The sequence below is a fragment of the Xenia sp. Carnegie-2017 genome, unplaced genomic scaffold, assembly GCF_021976095.1.
Source record: "Xenia sp. Carnegie-2017 unplaced genomic scaffold, XeniaSp_v1 HiC_scaffold_22, whole genome shotgun sequence".
Lineage (NCBI taxonomy): Eukaryota > Metazoa > Cnidaria > Anthozoa > Malacalcyonacea > Xeniidae > Xenia > Xenia sp. Carnegie-2017.
Window position 1 is genome coordinate 1,657,078 of NW_025813485.1, and position 21,736 is coordinate 1,678,813.

Genomic DNA, 21,736 nt, shown 5'->3' on the forward strand with positions numbered 1-21,736 from the left:
GGCTAAGAACGTGTACCGCGCGGCCGGCGTAAAGTGTGAACAACACAGAGGAAACTGTTCAGTTCGTATTTCTTGGAATCTGAACTTGAAGTTTTCTACGTTTCTGCGAGAAAAGTGCATTAGATAGTACACAGCTCGGTAAGTTTGATTTTCTAGTTCCTTAAGATAAAGTGTTAAAAACCACAGGTTGTTCCGAAATACTAATTACAAAATATGTTGTGCATATTACACATACTGTGTGTATAAACAATTTCATGGAGAGCAATTTGTTGACAATTAAAATCTGCTCAAAGGACTTGCATACTTTACTACGTGCTAGTAAATTTGTGGACTAATTATTAAATTGTTATAATTAACTGTGGCTGTATTTATTAAAAGCGAATTAAATAGTTACTTTAAATTATATATATATCAATTATTAATAATAGTCTCCATTAGTAAATATTTCTATAAACTATATTAATGAGGATAAAACTCGCTATCATTATTGTTTGATGCACCAGTTTGAGTATTTAAGTTATCTTTACAATGCATCAAAAACATTGACAACATTTTTGCTCAACAAACTTTAACCAAGATTAACTAACATCCAGATCTTTTTATTTTGCTGATAGTTTTTTGCAAGAGCAATGATTCTTCAAGCTGGTGCAGCTTTCTTAAAAAGAAGCCCTGTAAGACTATATTCAGGTATGGCTACCTAATATTGTTATTGATTTTATGTGAAGTGGAAAATATATTATATACCAATCAAACATGCCTTGTATGCAATGCACATTAAAGATAATTTCATGACTACACATGATTGACAAAGCTTAGTAAAATAAAATGAAAAACTGGGCATATGAACACCAATGAAAAAATGCATGTACAAATGTTCCTTGTTTCTCAAATGTCCTAATCAGCCATAAGTTTAACATAAAATATGTTTTGTTTTAGGATTAAAAAATGTTCACACTAACTGGCCATATCGGTTAAATAGCTATATATATAAAGTGAGTAATTATTGAGTTTATTGAACTCCTTACATTAGGTAGTTGCATTAACTTTCAATAACTTTCTATATACGTATTATTTATTTATGTAAACAGGACTTGAATATTCTGCCGAGTGTTGGTGCTTCTATTTTGAGGTTTTGCTCTACACAATCTATCAAAGGTGAATACATTTATTTAACATTCTTTATGAAATGAAAGGAGAATAAGAAAAGGTGAATATAAAAGCTATTGTTCCTGAGTTAGAGTTTAATTCTTACATGCTGAATTTATTAGAGGAGCAAAAAACTCTCAAAGGACAAGCTTACAATGAACTTACCATTGGTGTCCCAAGGGAAATACAATTCAATGAGAAAAGAGTTGGCTTAACACCTGATGCTGCAAAATCCTTGATAAAATCTGGATTTAATATTATTGTTGAAGATGGTGCAGGAAGTAATGCACAGTTTAAAGATTCTGACTATGTTGAAGTGGGAGCAAAATAAAACCTCTTCAAGAATTGTATAAGAATTCTGATATTATTATTAAGGTAAAATTTCATAAGATTATTAAAACAGAAAAATAGAAATTATATGCCAGTAACATTGTTATGAAGCAGTGATTTTGATTCAAAATTAAAATTTTAATTTGCAATGGATTTGCTACTAATTGTGTTAAGTTTTTCCAAAGGTGTGCCCTCCATCAGTTCACCCAGAACATGGAGTTCATGAATCTGAGCTAATGAAGAGTGGCTCAACTCTCATCAGTTTCTTATATCCTGCTCAAAACAGAGATCTTTTGGAGAAATTATCACAACAACAGTTAACATGTTTTGCGGTTGACTGTATTCCACGTATAAGTCGTGCTCAAGCTTTTGATGCCCTAAGTTCAATGGCAAATATTGCTGGTTATAAAGCAGTCGTTGAGGCAGCCAATCATTTTGGACGATTCTTTTCGGGACAGATAACAGCTGCTGGCAAAGTTCCTCCTGCTAAGGTTCTTGTAATAGGTACAACAATTTGTATACTTTTGAAGAAAATCTAAGTTGTAGGGATTTAATGCTCCCATTAAAATTGTTAAGTGTTAACGACAGAGAAAGAGTAGTGACTCATGCAGAGGTAGATTTAACTTGGCAATCACAATACCATGATAGAAAATGAAATCAACCTTATTAAAATGGTTAATTTTAGAAATTTTGGAATGGTTAGTTTTTTTCATCGTTACCAACAGTGGTGGTGTTTGTAAAACGTACTTCATGTTATTCACTTTCATATCCAATTGACGTCACGTTATTCCGTGATACTAAAATCTTTGAATAATATAAATGTTTACCTTAAGGGGGTGGCGTGGCTGGTCTGTCTGCCATCATTAACGCGAAAGGTCTGGGGGCTATAGTGAGGGCGTTCGACACTCGTGAAGCAGTCAAAGAACAAGTTCAGTCTGTTGGAGCAGAATTCTTGGAAATCAAGGGAATAGAAGAGTCGGGCGAAGGTAGCATAAATATATGTGCTTTACTTGAATCAATTGTAGCTTTTATGGCTCTTAACGAAATGATTATTTTATTGTAGTAGGTATTTAATATATAATTTTATGGAAGGTACGGGTGGATATGCAAAAGAAATGTCACCTGAGTTCATCAAAGCTGAGATGGAATTGTTTGCTAAACAAGCGAAAGAAGTTGATATTATTATTACAACTGCATTGATTCCTGGAAAGCCTGCTCCAAAGCTAATTACTAAGGAAATGGTTGAGTCAATGAAACAAGGTTCAGTAATTGTTGATTTAGCAGCAGAAACAGGAGGAAACTGCGAGCTTACTAAGCCCGGGGACAGCTACAATTATAAAGGCGTACAAGTTAGTATTCTCTTGATAACGTTTTCAAAAAAAAAATATGTTGTAAAGCTATTTATGTTGGCAATGTATATTGCTATTGTGTTTTGCCTTAGATTATTGGGTATACAGATTTACCCAGCCGTCTACCAACCCAAGCAAGTACATTGTACGCGAACAACATGACAAAATACTTGTTGTCGATGGGAGAGAAAGGCCAGTTTAACGTTGATCTTGAAGATGAAGTGGTTCGCGGTTCAATCGTTCTTGATAAAGGAAAAATGATGTGGCCACCACCTGCTCCAGTTACCCCTCCTGTTGCGGCGCCAGTACAGTCAGTGAAAGGAAAAGATGTTGTTAAACCACCTGAATTAAGTCCTTTTCATGAGAAATTATACGAAACTGGTGGAGTAGCTGGTATGATGCTTGAGTTGATAAACTCCAATCTATTTATATGCGATTCACCAGGAATATGTAAACTTCATACTTTGTCCTAAACTGTTTATAATTTTTATCCAAATCCTTTCCTTTTCCCTAGCCCCCAGCTTCTACACTGGATCAACGCATGTACATAATTTATCACTATAAACATCTGGAGAAACATCGTTTGAAAGCTATCAAATGAGTTTGATGTATTTTCTTTGTGTTCAATTGTTTGTAGCTCTTTTGTCAAGTGTAATTGGTCTTGGTTTTATCTCTCCAAATCCCTCCTTTGCGTCAATGGTAACAACATTTTCACTTGCTGGTGTGATTGGTTATAAAGTTGTGTGGGGTGTTACCCCTGCTTTACACTCGCCTCTTATGTCTGTTACTAATGCTGTGTCTGGTATCACTGCTGCTGGTGGTCTTGTTATGATGGGGGGTGGATTGCTACCAAATAATACAGCTACCACATTGGCTGCTATGGCTACGTTAATATCGTCCATAAATATCTCTGGAGGATTTATTATCACTAAACGGATGTTAGACATGTTCAAACGACCAGGTTTGTGCAACAGTTTTTCATAAGATTTTCCATGTAAAGGACATTAGCTTAACATTTGTGGATTCATTGGTCTTATAAGATCTTATCTCCATTCAAACGTACGAGTGTGTTTCTGTATGTATATGTATATACAAGTCAATGCTCTCTTATTTGTGCAATAAAGCTGTTTTATCCCCGCAGATGATCCTCCTGAGTACACATATTTGTTGTTTTACCCCGCAGATGATCCTCCTGAGTACACATATTTGTTGTTTTATCCCTGCAGATGATCCTCCTGAGTACACATATTTGTACAGTATACCTGGATCTCTGTTGATGGGAGGATATCTTTATGGTAATGCTAAAGGATATGGTGATATTCATCAAATGGCTTACCTTGCTTCTTCACTATGCTGTATTGGTGCTCTAGCTGGTCTTTCAAATCAGAAAACTTCCAGAGTAGGGAATGCTCTTGGTACGTGTCTTAGACATGAAATTTTTATGCAGTTGTACGTACATGTAATTACTAAAGTGGAGTTAATCTTCAGCTCACGATTTTATATCATTAAATTATTATACCACGAAAACTTAAAAAATTACCGAATATGCCCATCTTTGTTTACTATTGATAGTAAGGTGCATCACTTATCAAACAATATTTGTAACATTACTTATCAAATGTTGATCAAATTTAATCTGTCATAACGTAGTTTATGTAAAGTATCGTAGAAAAAGCGCAAATGTTTCTGTTTTACTAGGAATCATCGGTGTATCAACTGGAATGGCTGCCACTATTGGATCATTAAACGTTTCTCCTGAAATTTTGGGTCAGATGGCTGCAATGTGTGGTGTTGGTGGTACTGCCGGAGCAATCATAGCGAGACGTATTGCTGTCACAGATCTTCCACAGTTGGTTGCTTTATTCCATAGTTTTGTGGGATTAGCTGCTGTAATGACGGCATATTCTAAATATTTAATTGATGTTGATTTACTTGCTACTGATCCTTCGGGGCAGGTTCACAAAGCTGCCATATTTGCTGGAACCTTTATTGGTGGAATAACATTTACAGGATCCCTGACTGCTTTTGGAAAATTGCAAGGTTTACTTAATTCCAATCCTCTCTCACTACCAGGCAAGAATGCCCTTAATGTTGGCATGGCATTGGCTAATGTTGGTGCCTTGGCATATTATATGAATACTAATGATCTCACTCCGGGCATGGCAACATTAGGTAAGCTTTTCTAGCAAAAAATTGAATGATTGCAAAGATTTAAAAATATTTTTATAAAGAAAACAAGCTGTACTCAGCTCCAAAATACCTTGTTTTTTTGGCAAACTTAGAATGGAAAGAGAAACTGCACATCAGTCACGCCATTTTAGTTTCTTTGGTGGAATTATTTGGAAATAGAAGATTTTTGTGTCTTAGTTTAAACTATTAATAAACATTGCTATGACGCTAAACGTGTGTCATCATCATCAGCAAGCAAAACACAATTTATGTATTTTACGAGTTGAGAGTTAAACAAGAAAAGTTCATTGATATTGGGTCAAATACACACGTATAGGGTTGATTTATGATTTGAATATATTAAATAAAGAAACATTTTTCACAACTGAATATGAATCTCCGTCAGTACGAAATAAAGTGTAAATTATCAAAAATATATAAATGGAATCCTGTATTTTCAAGGTGCAACTGGTGTATTATCATCATTAATGGGTGTTCACATGACAGCATCTATCGGCGGAGCAGACATGCCAGTTGTTATTACAGTATTAAACAGTTATAGTGGTTGGGCATTATGTGCTGAAGGTTTTATGTTACAAAACGATCTTCTTACAATTGTTGGAGCTCTTGTTGGTTTTTCTGGAGGCATTCTTTCTTACATCATGTGTAAAGCAATGAATAGATCTTTATCAAATGTTTTGTTTGGTGGCTATGGAACCCTATCAACAGGTATTGCATATTTTTTGAAATCTCATCAATTAAAATCTCAATGAACTATGATAGAAATACTTGACCGAAATGCAGACTGAATTTTAATTTTTTTTTCTGGTGAGTCGCAGGAATTTTAGTTGCGTGAGCTGATAAGGAAGTGATTTTAAACAAAGTAAGATGTACATTATAGTGGCAGTCAGGAAGTCCTGTTTAGTCAGTGTAGAATGTTAAAAACAAACTAAAACTGGTTAAAATACGTACATGCAAGAAAAATTTGATTAATACGACTGGCCATATACTCGTATACATGCACTTAGTACTCAGTACACTATAGCAATGCCATCCATGCATCTTTACGCGTGATTACAATGTTCAAAACACAAGAAAATGTGCCATTACAAGAGAAAAAGTGAAATGTATCAGCCATTGTTTAATTTTTTTGTTTTCATTAATGAAGCCCTCCACCAAAGAAAACATTGATGAAAAGCAAATAATTGGATAATTTTTCTTCATTTAGTTTGTGATTTGTTTTTAAATCATTTAATTTTATGATTGGTTTTTTTCCACTGATATTTTTGCAACATTATAAAATTTAAATGTTTCTTCTTCCACCTCTGCCACTATATGTGTCAGCCATCATATGTCGTTTTCTTCCTCTCTTGTTTCCGCTGGTATGCATCATGGATTTATTTTGACGTTTACATTGGTTTTTGTCTGTTGAAAATGTGTTATTTTGAAGTCGTTTTGGTGTAATTCCTTGTTCGAACATCACTTTGCTTTCTTCAGCAACTGTTAGAAGTTTTTTCTGTTTTTTTGTCAAGACAGCATGAACGCTATTGTCTTCCTCAATTGCAACATTCCATCCTTTAGCTTTGTCGTTTTTCTCACTATCCTCCGTATTTGTTGTGAAGATGTCATCCACCAATTCATATTCGTTTTCTGTATTTGTATTTACTTTGTTGCTGTTTTTTCTTGCCACTGTACACCATTCGTCAGTTTTACGCGCATTTCGTTTTGTACAGCTGCGTTGAGGTCGTTTTTCTCGTATGAATACCCAATCGCCTGAGATGACTTTTGAATCGTCGAATTTCATTTCACTGCTTGACTCGTTGTTACTGCTATATGATAACATACTCAATGCACGACTTCCAAGTCTTGTAAGCATTTTGGTTGAGAGGTTCTTGTTCTTATTAGGTACAACCAAGGACTGCTTCCTTATTATGACATCATAATTGCTTTAGGTGTTATTTTGAGCGACCATGGGCGCCTTAATTAATGAGCCAAGAATTTCAACGTCAATAATGTTTTACGATGTCCATTCATTGTGAACCAGAAAATCTAAACACTTATTCAGGGATTTAATCGATTTTTTTTTATTTGCTGTCAACAAAATTTTTCCTCATCTTTAACATTGCTTTTGGCATTATTGGATTAAATAGGCTGATTAAGCATAACTTATAAAAACCTAACCATTTATTACCTGATAAACATCGACACAAATTTTTTTTCTATGGTCATATCGTAAAAAGATTGCTTGTATGACAAAAGGACATGCATCTCTATTTATCTTTTAAACTTTAGGTACGGGTGAGAAGATGAAGATTGAAGGAACTCATACAGAGATAAACACGGACGGTAGTGTAGAGTTGATTCGCGATGCTAAAGACATAATCATAGTTCCTGGATATGGTCTAGCTGTGGCCAAGGCACAATATGCGATTGCTGATATGGTCCATATTTTACGAAAGAATGGAAAAAATGTTCGTTTTGGAATACATCCAGTTGCTGGTCGTATGCCTGGACAACTCAATGTTCTTTTAGGTAGACGTTAAATTTGTGTTTGCGTTTCTTTCATTTTATGCGTAATGCAACACTTAATGCAATTAAGGATTGGAATTACAGAGAAACATTGAGACATGGCCAATTAATTACTGACTATCGTATATTTGATTTGATTCAGCGGAGGCAGGAGTACCCTACGACATTGTTCTTGAAATGGATGAGATAAATGATGATTTTTCCGAGACCGATTTGGTAATGGTCATTGGTGCAAATGACACAATCAACTCTGCAGCACAAGATGATCCGAACTCTATTATCGCTGGAATGCCAGTCCTAGAAGTATGGAATTCAAAAAATGTAAGTTTGCATGGCTTATTATCGTGCATTAACACGACTAGGTTTTGTTTCCGGATATGAGTTTTTTCGTTCAGTTCATATGACATGGATAGTTTGTAAAATTGTTTCGTTTGTTTCCAATTACCAAATTTCGACGAACATGATCAATTAGTAAGTACTGAAAAACCTCGGAAAAACTACTTAAACTAGTAAACTTAGAATCGCAGCTTCACAATCGTTTTATGCTAGATTTGAGAGCTAGAATTGATAATTTGTTTCATGATAATTGTGACGTTTTTCTCCATCATGAAGTACAGTGTGTGTGTGTGTTTGCAGATGATGAGCTACTATAGTTTAAGAAATTTACATATGTAAATCAGTTTTCTATATGACATGAAATTTTATAAGTAGGGTTGAATTTAGACTATACTCTAACATAACTGACTATACTTTTAGGTTTACAACAGTAGCGTGTACAACAACAAAATTGATAAGAACACATACACATGCGCAGTCAAAAGATTTTTTGCCCTTGCGTGCAAAATGTCAATATGTGTTATTTTAACTGAAATATAATAAAGTTATGAATAGAGCAATGATCGGCGTTTTTTTCTTTATGTCTAATGTATTGTTTTCGTATTGGCTTTGAATTGTTGTTATTTATAGTGGTATTATAACTTTTATTGCCATGCATTGTTTTCCATGGACATGAAATCATGCAGTGAAAGAAATTCATTTGAATCAATTCTTCGTTTTATGCATTGCGTGTATGAATGAATATACAACTATGAATTAATGAAAGCTTTTCTAATAATTGATTGTTTTTTTTTTGTTATAGGTAATTGTAATGAAGAGAACATTGGGCACTGGCTATGCTGATGTTGACAATCCTGTGTTTTATAAACCAAACACATCCATGTTGTTGGGAGATGCAAAATCAACGTGTGATAATCTTTATAGTCTTGTACAATCTATTTATAAGTGAAACTAAGCATGAAATTCCATAGAGATATATTTTCACTAATATCTACATGTACTGCTTTCATAGCATTAAACGTGTTGGTTTTTGTGTGACCATTTTATAACTGTCATTATAGGAGGTGTGAACTATGTGGAATTTTTAATGAAACTTTTAATACTGCATTTTGAAATTCATTGGTTACGATACTCGCTGAAAAATGCTTATGTCTGAATTGACTAATTGTTGAATTACTTTTTATGCAATGACATCATTCGTTTCTGACCTTTCTGAACTATTTACCTTTGCTACTATAATTTGGCCTGGTTTATACGTTTGCTGGTGTAACCGCTCCACCTATAACTGCATCAAAATTTTCACCGAATTACTCGGGGAGGAAAAAATGAATGTCGACTTACTTTCGTGACGGCAGTGCGTAAACTTTGCGTCTAATTAAGGAGGTTTTGTGTTTTCCATTAACGACGTAGATTATTCTTGGGGATGATTTCGCTGTTGAAAATGAGGAGTATTATTAGTTAATAAACAATATCTACAAACAAACAATATAGTAAAGAGAAACTTGCCAGGGGTTTAATTAAATTAACCCACAACTATATTCCCTGCAGTTATAACGGTATCTTTCAGTAACTAATACAATAACAGATAAACTCGCGGAACAAATAATTCTGGTTTGGTTTATACAGTATTAAATTGATAAGTACAAATCAATAACACAAAATATGTCACTTTTGTGCAGTGTTACTGCCTTAAGATAAGATATTGGATTGTCTGAAACTATAATTAATAATTGCACGATTTTCTTTTCTTGTCATTTTGCACCTAGTTCTACTTTTCTCCAATTCACTCTTCAAACATGATATCAACAATCAGAAAGATCCAACGACACAGACTACCACACTGTGCAATAGAGTAACGTATCTCCATCTCGTATTGTCTGCGCAGTTTCTCTAAGAATAAAATTTTATGTAAAAAAACAGGATGTTTGCCCGGAAATGATTTTTCCTTTAATACTTCAACTCATAAATTATGTTAAAATAACACGCAATAAGACAACCACAATAAAGAAGTTTTGTTTTACACGACGCGCTGTTTGTGATGTTGTGAAAAAGCAGCCGCTTCTTTCGTAAGAAGTTTATTGTGGTGAAACGTCTTATCGTCAATGACTGATTATTAAACATGGCAAGAACTTATAGGAATACGTTGAGCTTTTATTGTATCGAAACGAAAGTCGTGGCTGTTAAAAGCCAATAGGATGTAATTACCTCTTGACTACCCAGGGGGGGGGGGAAGCTTATGGATTTCAACGAAACAGTACAATAACATCAGATTTTTATTCACCATAAATCATTTTGTTTATACTTTCTTACTGCCTTTTACACTTATGATGTAATTGCTTTGTCGGTAACTGCGCTATCAGCCTCCACTTCCATGATTAATATTGCAGGAAAAAACGTATTGCTATAAAATGAGTAAAACCATTTTATTCGTCAATCAACGTTAACAATATGCTGCAATATAAAGCTATCATTTGATGTCAAACTATTGCTGTCAAATAAAATTTTAGAAGCATCTCTTTTCTAAGATCTAAGATCATCAAAAATAGATTTGAACTTAGAAGTAAAATTTGACCAGGCTATCTGCTATTTTTAGTTTTTATACAAATATTGCAACTCTTTATCGCTGTAATTGGTTACTAAAATGCAATTGAAATGTGGCGTCGTTCATCTTATAATTATTGTAAATTGTTGTAGGTTGACCTTCTTTATCAGATCGTGAACGATTTATCCATACAACGTTTGTTTTATTTTTAGTTAATCGGCCCCATTAGCAATACTCCACCCGAATTTACACATGCAGACAATGTGTATAATTTGTTTGAATTCTAATTCAAAATTTCCAGAATGAAACTGGTGCTACCTAGATATTCTTTTGAAAGGAAACGAATATGTATCGAGCTTGTTTTCAATGATTTATTAATGCGCTCAATTCTTTCAAGTTTGTGAAAGAAAATTTACACCATTTAATGTTGTTTTGTCTTGTGTTGTTCCGATGTGCGTCCAGGAACAAGGACATGTACAATTTTATTATTCAGTTGCTTTAAATGAACTGCCCAAACGTGTGGTATTCTATGATGTAAACGTTTTAGGGAGTTTGAAAAATACGTTTCGACTTACGAAACAGTTTGATTTTATGTATTCTAATTTATGATGCATTTTAGATAATAAAATGATCTGTGGAATTTTACTTCGAAGTTTAATCGTTTTATTGCAATCTTAGCAAATCAACAATGTATCAATACATATCATACAAGAACGACTGGGTTTCATTTTCATATGAATCGCGATGACTATTCGTTGTTGTTTTAATAGAAGGTTGTGGGAGATATGTGTTTGATGTCCCTTTCAATTTCTTGAAACTTTCGAGGTTGTATTAGAGTTCACTGGAGTTAACAGACTATTCAACGCTGACTGCAACTATAAATTGTAAATGTGTGATAAAGCAATGTACTTTGTAAAAAAGGACAAAAAGTTGTCTGGATTTTCGTTATAGAAATAAGATCACGACAGGCGGTCATGTTCAATACATGCATTTATTGAAAAAGCACTGTGTTGCCTTCACAGCTTAAACGTTAATTATCACGAAAACATATTGCGATTATGATTCAAGTATAGGTTTGGGTACTAGTATATACTTTATTGCATTCATCCAAAAGATTATTGCTTAAATATCGATTAAATTGAAAAAGTGGAGCACTTTAGAATAAATTTTCGCTTTTACTTTACATTTATTATTTAATTAATGGTCAAGTGAAAAGCATCGATTTCGTTCAATACAAATGCACGCAATTCTATAACTGTTCATACGTCCCGATGTGATGCCGCGTGAACCATAAATTTATTTGAATAATGAATAAACATTGATTGACGCATTTTTAAAATCTGGTGAGCGAAATAAATCAGTTTTCGTATTTGTGTTTTGTAATAAACAAAGCTAAAATATTATATTTGTAGATTGCAACCACAGGGAGACTCGCAGCTCCATTATCTTTTCTTTTCTGAAACAATAGTCAGCCGTCATAATTACCTTCAAGAAAAATATATATACATATTTACCAATCAAAGACGGCTCAATGACCTATTAACATATCTATACCATTGAGAGGTTTATTAGTTAGACGGCTCGGACATTGTTGTAGTCTATTTTAAGCAGTATAGGAGTCATTGCCACTTCACCGCTCTAAATTCTTGTCCAAAAAGAGGTTAGTCATTCATTACATTTATGTTATTTACCGAATACAGTTTGTTTAACCAGAAGCGATCAAAGTCATTTATTTGTTTTACTTAGTCAATAAAATGTATGCTCCTGTTATGTTCGCATTACTTCGCGGTATAATTTGACTATTCCAACCAGGATTGCAGCTACCTTATTCGGCCTGGTCTTAGCGTATTTTGTTCTTCGATACATATTAGCTATCGTAAAGAAAACCAACAGAGGGTGACTCGTTGCAATTTGCTGTTCACTTTATGGTTCAGTGGCCGAAAACATAACTGTTCCACTGTGAGTCATGAGTCATTCGCCTGTGTTCGTTAGTGTAAACACCGTAATATTGGTAATCACTTGCTCACTTCTTCGCCACGCTCATGCAGTCAAGTGAAATAAAATACTAAGGTTACTGTCGTAAAGCGTAAGTCATACTTGTGAATTCTTTCTTCCTCAACCACCTCCGCTTTCAGTTGGTGAAAAGTCAAAATCTCGCCGGCTACTCGTGTCCGTCACTTAACGTTACTTCAACTCTACAATATCAACTGTGCACAACTTGATTGTTTAATAACAGTTCTTGATGGTGAAGCTCTGGCAGAATTAACATCGATAATATTAGAGACTTATTAAAGATTTCTATTATAATGCGTTAAATGTGGGTCGATAAATTCTGCATACTTCATTAATTCTGATGAAATCTTTGAGTGTGAGCTGGTAAATTCGGAAATACGCTCTGTGAATGCCTAACTAAGAGTAACTAAACTTTGAATGTAAACTTCTTGTAATGCTTTAGAAAATAACTGACGTTCAGAGGCGTTTCTGACTTTGTTAAATATTTAAAGCGTGTGTTTATTGAATGAAAATGCCACGTCGCTCAAAATTTGCATGAGATAAGGATTGTGTCGAGGGCGAATTGAAATAGGAAAACAAAAATATTAAATAACGTTATCACTTCTTTCATTCCTTTACCCTGAACTTTCATTATATATATTTTAAAAGATATTTCTCCTAACAATAATTAGTAACTCATTCTTGCCTCTACATATCAACCAATTTATCAATAACATTTCACCACTTTCACTAATTGTTGCAGTCTTTGCAATTGTGACAGAATTATTTCGCTTTAGTTTTGATTTCGTGCTCTGTCTTTCTTATTTTATGTCATCCATCGAAATTTTTTAAAAATGCTTTGTTTTAGAAGGGAAATTCCGAAACTTGTATGTTTATTTGTTGTTGAATGGTGGTAGTCAGTAAAAAATATTACTTTTTATATAAATGTATACTGATCTAGCGCCCATGACCATACTGGCTCAATGTTTCAGTTCTATCAAACAATATAAGTCCAAATGTTGTTGTGTTTGCCGGTTTAACCAAATAGCTACTGTAGTAATTAAATTTATCATTTTAATTTGCTGTTGAACTAAATGCTGTAATACGCGGTAAATATTGAGTTTATGTATACAATAATTATATACGATACTTAAGTCTGAATCCAGCTAGATACGCACGATCATTTACGTATATTACTGGTCTATATAAACCAGCTGATATGATATGTAATTCATACTTGATTTTATGATTTAAGATCACTTATCTATTCAAACGTTGATAAAAATTATACTTAGACGATTTACAGATTAATAAGTTGATAGACTACAGCGGCTGATTGTAGATAAAAGGAAGATTACTTCAAATACATTTTCTTTCATTGCATGACATATCGCCTAATGTGAAGCAGAAATAATATATTGACAAATCTAAGGCAATTACTGCTTCTAAGTCAGCTGCAAACAAATACTAAATTAATTTCTAGCAAAAGTCGCTGCACTAATGTTTACGAAAATATTTGGTAAATTGTTAAATACCCGTCCCCACAGAATATATTCTCATAAGGCAAAGTTGAACAACCCCCATAGAGTGTAGGTATTTGTCATTTTTTTTCTTGCTGTAACTGTAAATATAAGCACACTTCTTAATTTCAAAAATATTACTTTAGCATTGGCTGATATATTAAAATAAACAAACTTTTGTCCTTGGATTGGTGAAAGTTTTCACTTCACAAATGTATACTAAACGTTTTATGAAATATTTATTTCAACATCTACAAAACGCATCTCCTCGCTGGCTTTGTATGTAACTGCCAAATAGTTGAAGATAAAACAAAAACTGCTATCTCGAAAATTGTGAACATTTTTGTTAAAGTAATTTTTTAAGAACTAGGTGAGACCAAGTATCAAACTTATTTCAAAGAAAATAATAATCAGTTTAAAAGTGGTAGTAGCCACCTACCAGGGTAATAGCACTTCAAATTTTTTTGCCACGCCTACCAGGCTGAGCTCTTAGACATTATGGCACCACGCTCAAAAAATCAATAAAAGTGAAGTCTTTGTGAGAAGGCTGCTCAAACAACCTCAGCCAGCGTTGATTGCATGTATTTTCTGTAAGCTAGGAAATTTTGAGGTCTAAAATGTTAAATATGATATTTTACGTTTGTTTAGTACGAGTAATAAAATATTTTGTTGCAAGATGAAAGTAAGTTCTTAGCTGATAAAATCTGTTATGTTGTTTATTATTTATTCACGGATGTCCTGATATGAATATTTTATTATCAAGAGCATTTGAGGGTTTCCAGCAAACCCTCGGAATTTGTCACGAAAATGCAAAACACACATACGTACATTTGTATCGTGTCAATGTTTTGTGCATTATTGAAGTTAAGCCCAATAAATTGTTCACAACCAACTCTAGATCTCTCTACTCATCGTTTTGGATTTGATGTAGGCTGTTTAACATTCAGTTTAAGGACGTACGTGGAACGTACATGGGTAGACGCTAACCATGTTCCCCTGCTATGAAACCGCAGGAATTGTTTTGTTTGTTTTCTAGTCTCTTTCATTAGAATTTTGGCACTCTCTATGAGGTCGCCGTTTTGGGGGTACACTATCATTGTTCAAAGTTTCAAACTTGCTGTAACCCAGCTGTGATTATAATGAAAAATATTGTACTCAAACCAAACACAATTTTCATTTGATGTAATAATACAAGATGGTCTTAATTTGAGAAGAAAACTAAAGAATTTTCAGTTTTGTGAAGCGTAGCTAAGGCCAATAGTAGATATACATTTTTTTAATTATGGAATATTTTGTCTTTAGCATAGAAAGTTCGGTAAATTATGCATACAAATATTTACATATGACCAACGGAAATATGAAGACGAGTAATTCAATATTTATATCACTAGTCGAACTTGCAAAGTCATTTCCTATCACAGTATCAGAAATATTTTTAGAACAAAACATGGTACGCTTACACATTGCCAATTCAACGTGGTTTCTAATATGAATAAATATCGACTATTTTGTAATTGTGAAGTATATAATATATTTATGCTTTATGATAAATAATTATAAATTTTATTTCGCTCTTCGTTATTTTCCAAACACGTTAAACTTTTAAAAAACTGCAATTTTAGGAAGGAGTAAAAACAACATAATACCATTTACGTATTTTCAATGAGTGTGTACGACAGTGCGAGACACTTATATCATTTGCCGATAGTATTTAGCTTAAATATACGTCATGAACATCAATGCCAAGAATTAAGATTTGTGACGTCTACCACGGTTCAGAGAACTGTAAATAACTAAATGCCTTCAATAAGAACGGCTTCGGCTGAACGCTTTCTTCTTGCATTGACATTTTGTAACATAACTATTAATTCACGATTGATGAGTATTTACACAGTTTTTTAACGTTTTTTCAAAATCAATGATTCAAGTTCTTCTTTATTCGGTTGGTAAAAAAAACTTAACTTGCTTAGGAGCTAGCTATGTGGACAGATGACTGATTGCTCAGACTGTCAGATACATCTTTTAGTTCAAGCAACGGTAATCAAGAATGAAAAATGCCTCATTAGTGTTGTCAAGTGAGGTAATTAGCGCCATACATGCATAAATTCCATAACTTCTCACTTAGATTACAGTTGATCAAAATTTTAATTTTTTAGTCGACATTGATTTTCTTAGCGATTCGACAATAGCATCAGAATGTTTGTTAATGTAGAAATGGATTTATGCTCAAACCAAGGTTAAGAATATTTTGTAAACACAAAGCATGTTTAACTTCATTTTGTGTTTACAATGATATGTCATCAATGCTTCTTTCCTCCCGTCATTAAGCACCAACGGACCAATAACATGACTAATAAAATTACACATCAATGAAATTTCAATTTTAAGCTATGTAAACAGTAAATTTTTCTGTTTCTTACCAAGCTTAATATTTTTTGTGACAAAAAGCAAACATCACATACGCTTCGAGGTAGACCTTAATCTTTTACTTTGACAATTTATTTAATGTCGTTCACAAATGTAATGCGGACTTTTTATGTCAGTCTTAGGTTAATTTTCGCGAGACATAAATATAAAATTGAGTACCATGCACAAGGCTTTAGAAGGATAAAGACAACTTAGTAAATAAAGTAGTGATAGCTTAGTGATAGGCAGATATTGGATATCATTTTACCAAGATCCGTTATATCGTCTTTCCTTTTTTGGAATATGAACACAATACTCTCTCGGTCAGTGATCAATCATCGAAATAGACATGTGGAAGGTATAATTTTACCCCCGAGTCCAGTGTCGAGAACGCGTGCGCTGATTTCAAGATTAATATGTCACTATGAAATACTCATGCATGCTCAGAGCATCACTGGTTTCTGTCACTAGACATAGATTGCCTGTCAAATCACGGCGCTTTTGAACGAGCATAAATTAAGTGAACTGTTAAAATTATTCTTTTCTAGCTAGGCACAAAGCAGTTAACAACATCATAGCTGATCTTCTTGTGTTTTTCTATTTGTGTTTAGGCTTGCAGCGTGTAACGCCTGAGTGACGAGCAAACGCTTCATTGATTTTCGGAAGTAAATGATGGCACATACCGGTACATTGTAAAAACGGTTTTATATGGCATTTGGCTCTTCTTGTTTTGCAAATAATTCAATTCATTATAAAACAAGTTATTAAAGATGCTACTTTCTGAAATTACAGGTCATGGTGGTGTAAACCAGCTTGGTGGAGTATTCGTAAATGGAAGACCATTACCAGAGGTAGTCAGAAGAAGAATTGTAGAGTTGGCTCAAAGTGGTGTTAGACCATGTGATATATCAAGACAACTACGAGTCTCGCATGGTTGTGTCAGTAAGATTTTATGTCGATATTACGAGACTGGGTCAATAAAACCTGGTGTCATTGGTGGAAGCAAGCCGAAAGTTGCAACCCCGCCTGTAGTAGCAAAGATTGCCAGTTACAAACGACAAAATCCCACAATGTTTGCATGGGAAATTCGTGATCGTTTACTCGCTGAAGGTGTTTGTGCCAATGAAAATGTTCCCAGTGTTAGTTCAATCAATAGAATAGTGAGAAATAAAATAGCAGAAAAACGACCTTCTGTAAGTGGCCCCGAACATGGGCCTTTAAACACCCAACTCACTAGTATTAGTGAAATCAAAGATATAAACATGAACAACATCATTCAAAGACCTTATTCAATAACTGGCTTGTTATCTATGCCTCAACTTGCTCAAGTACAAAGTCTTCATAACGGGAGAAGAAAACATTCTGTTGAAAGCACAGAAAGTACAGGTAAGATAAATTACTTTTATCATGAAACAAGCAACGATTAATTCCAAAATATGCGCCATATTCTCCAAATAGCATCTGTCATTTTAAATGGCGTAATTATGTTTTAGTAATTAAATGCAAAAATTTGCAATATGCTAATGTTAACCCACCTAAAATAAGGTTTGGCGGCAAGGAAAAATTCCAAAAGCTAGTCAACATAATACAAACGCAATTGTATGTTGCTTTTGAAATTCAATCGTTACTTACAAGAATTGTGGCAGCCAAAGTAAAATTTTATGGATCGTGACTCCAATAAAAACTTACTGAGGTATTTTCTTTCTTAATTGTTGAGTGTATTGATTTATTTAATGAATAAACACTTTGTTTTGTTGCACGATTTCTTTTTAAAAATCATAACTTTTCACTGAAAATAATTTCTCTAAAATAATAGCTATGACTTAAAACTGCATAAACGAGGTGGAGCTTCAGTCGTGATGAAACGAGAGAATGAAATGTAAATGGTTGATAAAAAAAACGAGGATAAAAACTTGTTGAGTATGAAAAAATATTCAAGGATCAAAAACATGTTTGCCATGTGTCTTGAAATTTAAAACTTATTAATATTCTCACACATGATTTTGAACTACGTGTGAAGCAAAACAAACAAAAAAAACTTTTTGCATTTGACTCGTGCGGGTCGTGACGACAGATCGCATAAAACATTGCTCGATTTGTTTTGAAAAAGTCGTATCGCATTTGCTCTATAGATTTTCTACAAGAGTAGTCAACGTACCTTTCCTGTAAGTACGAGAACTGAGAAATGCATTTGATGAAGTATCGTACTTCAATGACCAACTTTGTGACGTTTCCACATTTGAATATTGAAGTTCAAATTTTTTCTACCGACCACCATCACATTTTTTACCATTGACCATTTTTCTCACATCTACCATATTTTCACTCTTCTCATTTTAACCTTATTCATTCGTACTTGACGTTAAGTTTCGTATTATTTTAGCTTCAAAAAACGCAATATAGCGCGTTGAATAGTCTTAAGATATTTTCATGCATTTAGTGCAAACGACAGAAGCACAGAAAGGTGTGTCTATGCTAAGCAGCGTTGTTTTTGCCACCTTTTTATTAAGTGCAGTAAATGAGAAGCAAATGTAACAGTGAAACTTTTATGACATTAAAAATACGACCGTTGCATCTTTTCCATCCTTAGGCAGTGGTCATTCAGATGGCGAAGATGGAGAGGAAAACTGTCCAGATATTGATTACAAATCTCAAGATACTAATCCTAGACGCTCGTTTGCCCAAGTACAGCTCGAGGTTTTAGAGAATGAGTTCAGTAAATCTAATTATCCTGATGTATTTAGTCGAGATGAACTTGTAAACAGAATGGATTATGCTGAGCAGCTGAGAAGTCAGGTTTGTTTTATATGTCTTTACAAAGTCATATGAGAGATTGACTGAAGGCCTGTTTACAGGATTCGATAGTTTCAGTTCCAACTTTTGGTTGCTTGTTCAGACAGTCCGAAAATTTTGTTGATGTTTATAGTCGTTTAGATATCTACATAGTTATCTATAGTCGTGTGAACAGCATTTTTGTTATTAAGTACATTCGTAATTTGGTTATTCGAGTCCTTTTGATCTTGTTAGATGAAAATAGAGCTAGTTCTAATTCCATCCGATTTCTCAGAATGACGGATCTGACTGCCGGAGGCCCACTTTATATGTGTTCACACGATTCGTTTTTTTAGGATCTGACAAATCGGATCGTGTGAACGGGCCTTGGAACCTTAGAACATATTATACAAAATGGCTGCAAGACACGCAGTATTTTAAGAATTTCGTGTTTTTTTTTTGGGTGGTGAGAGTGTAGCGTTGCTGTGTGTTTTAGATATTATTTGAGCTAATTTTAAATTCGACTTAATGCAAAATTTTGTGTGCATGTTACATTAATTACAGTCAATGAACGACAATATTTCACAAATATTCACTTTTCAAATAGCAGGTCTGGATCAACAAAGATCAAAGCAACGAAAATTCCAAAGACAGTAACAATAAAGCGAATTCTCCACAGATTTGTACGTCGACAATAATTCCACCACCATCCTATACACCTTATTCCATGTCTTCAAATGCTATAACACCTGTTGATGGATACTACAATCAAAATAATATTCATGTCAAGTCCGAATTGACTGAGCTGCATACTGTATCTGAACCTTCACTTATGCCTGGCCTTTCACCACAACAAGGTAATGGAGAAATTAAGTGATGCTACATGTATACAATTGCAAAATTATTGTGTGCTTTTTACATTGTATTTAGAAAAACTGGTAAATTTTTCAGGTTATGACATGATGGCGATGCAGACTCTACATGATGGATTTGAGGGCATACCGAGTACATTGTCAGGAAATTCCTTGAACAACAGGACGACACAAATTAATGGATTATCAAATGGAAACAATGGTGGCGTTATGAATATACAGTCACCTACCGAATTCGTTCAAAATAAATCTCCTACACTACGAGTCATTAATAATGCTCCATCAAGCGTTGTACGATCACCGAGTGAAGTGCAGAATTCACAAAGTGGTAAATATTATCTTACCGTTTAAAACATGATTCACGAGTGTTTTCAATCGCTTGAAAAACGTCTCGCCCAGATCTTCACATTGGCAAAACAATTTTCAAAAATAATCACTAAGAACAAAAGAAAATCAAGCAGAATTTCGAAGAGTTCTTTTGTAGATGAAAAGACACTGATTAAAAAAATATGTTTTTCATTAATTTTGCTAATTAATCATTTATGGCTTTTTACACAGATTTATGATTAGCAATTTACAAATAATTTTTTGGCCTGGCATAAAAATTGCTATTTGTAGATATTAGGCTGGGTTATAGTTATCCTCATATTTCATATTAATATGTATTTTTTGTGTTTTCAGCCCCAGGAACACCACTGACAAGTCCAGCAGTACCCCATTCACCCAGTATCAATCCATCTTCAAACAGCAATTTTAATTTTGCTTTACCTCCCGTTAGTACATTTACTAAGAGTCCTGTTGTTCCACCTCATGGAGATCTTCCTCCTCAGTTTTCCCACACACCTTATAACAGCAGTTCTTCTGCCAATTATAATGGAACACCTGATCAGTGGCTGCCATATCCTGGACCACAAGGATTTATTGGAAGACCAATGTTTCTCAATTGGTACGTTCGCTTTGTCAAATAAAAAAAGGTTTTATTGTATTGCTCGTTTTCATTAGTAGTGAAAAGGTTTAGGAAAGATTTATTAAAATGTTTATCCTTAACTTTATTTTATTCATTTCAAGGTCTCAAGGGCAGACAATATCCACTCAATCGAAGTAAAAGCGGAGTTTACATTTATCGTCGAGTCGAATATTTTTGTGAACGAGACTAAAAACTAAAACCAAGTTTTGCAAGTGCTGTCTCGGGTCTTATTCAGCAAATGAAATCAGAATTTATAAATTGTGCAGCGTTCATTATTCTAGGATTATCACTGACAGTTGAATGAATATGATCTCTACTCTAACGTTCATGATGTTAAATGTATATGTTTCCCATTTACACTCAAATTATTTGAATGATATAAATCTAATACCTCGGGCTGTCTTAACCTTTGTAATATTAGTTTATTCAAACACGAACCCCAACCTAAAAGGAATTATTTTAACCTACAAACGATTTATTTAATCAAAAACATTCGCCACTATTTGTCAAAACGTACGTATAGTTCCCCATGTGTAAATATAGTTAAAATATGAGTTTTGAGATCTATTTTTGTAATTCTAGACAGTCATTTGCGTACTTTAATACAATTTTTTCAAAGCGTTTTTCAGATTAGTGGACTTGTAATCCAATAATTCCAATTAAATTTACAATTAACGAATAAAAGGACCACCTGCAATTTTTAACTAAGAATCATTGTGACAGGAGTTTCCGTAGAGTCTTCAGCAAGTCTGAGATTCCCCGATGAATCAACAATTCATTGGCCTGCTTTTGATACAGAATATACG

At 33.8% G+C, this 21,736-nt stretch overlaps 2 protein-coding genes and 1 long non-coding RNA gene across 7 annotated transcripts; 2 read left to right on the plus strand and 1 right to left on the minus strand.

The window, feature by feature from the left end:
* On the plus strand, positions 1 to 8,974 carry LOC124445459 (NAD(P) transhydrogenase, mitochondrial-like). Its single transcript, XM_046996182.1, is given in 17 exon segments — positions 1 to 138; positions 615 to 687; positions 937 to 992; positions 1,089 to 1,155; positions 1,269 to 1,466; positions 1,469 to 1,521; positions 1,662 to 1,980; positions 2,310 to 2,462; positions 2,569 to 2,825; positions 2,918 to 3,218; positions 3,463 to 3,786; positions 4,052 to 4,240; positions 4,524 to 4,997; positions 5,457 to 5,723; positions 7,287 to 7,526; positions 7,666 to 7,844; positions 8,662 to 8,974. Coding segments are annotated over 16 exon segments (3,282 nt in total). The 5' UTR covers positions 1 to 138; positions 615 to 629; the 3' UTR covers positions 8,809 to 8,974.
* On the minus strand, positions 7,739 to 12,772 carry LOC124445465. 2 transcript variants are annotated; one of them, XR_006948163.1, is made up of 3 exons: positions 12,499 to 12,772; positions 9,201 to 9,749; positions 7,739 to 7,820 (listed from the first exon to the last, which is right to left on the minus strand). It is a non-coding gene; the product is annotated as an uncharacterized LOC124445465 (long non-coding RNA). The 2 variants fall into 2 exon arrangements; XR_006948162.1 differs by lacking the exon at positions 12,499 to 12,772 and having other exon boundaries at positions 9,201 to 9,291; positions 9,622 to 9,969.
* On the plus strand, positions 11,951 to 21,614 carry LOC124445460 (paired box protein Pax-5-like). 4 transcript variants are annotated; one of them, XM_046996183.1, is made up of 8 exons: positions 11,951 to 12,061; positions 16,931 to 17,004; positions 17,112 to 17,705; positions 18,910 to 19,115; positions 19,699 to 19,948; positions 20,022 to 20,291; positions 20,645 to 20,909; positions 21,032 to 21,614. In XM_046996183.1, the coding sequence occupies exons 2-8, from the start codon at positions 16,989 to 16,991 to the stop codon at positions 21,066 to 21,068; spliced, it is 1,638 nt and encodes a 545-aa protein (XP_046852139.1). In that variant the 5' UTR covers positions 11,951 to 12,061; positions 16,931 to 16,988; the 3' UTR covers positions 21,069 to 21,614. The 4 variants fall into 4 exon arrangements, with proteins under 4 accessions (XP_046852139.1, XP_046852141.1, XP_046852140.1 ...); XM_046996185.1 differs by having other exon boundaries at positions 20,043 to 20,291; XM_046996184.1 differs by having other exon boundaries at positions 19,702 to 19,948.
* The last annotated feature ends 122 nt before the right edge of the window (positions 21,615 to 21,736 follow it).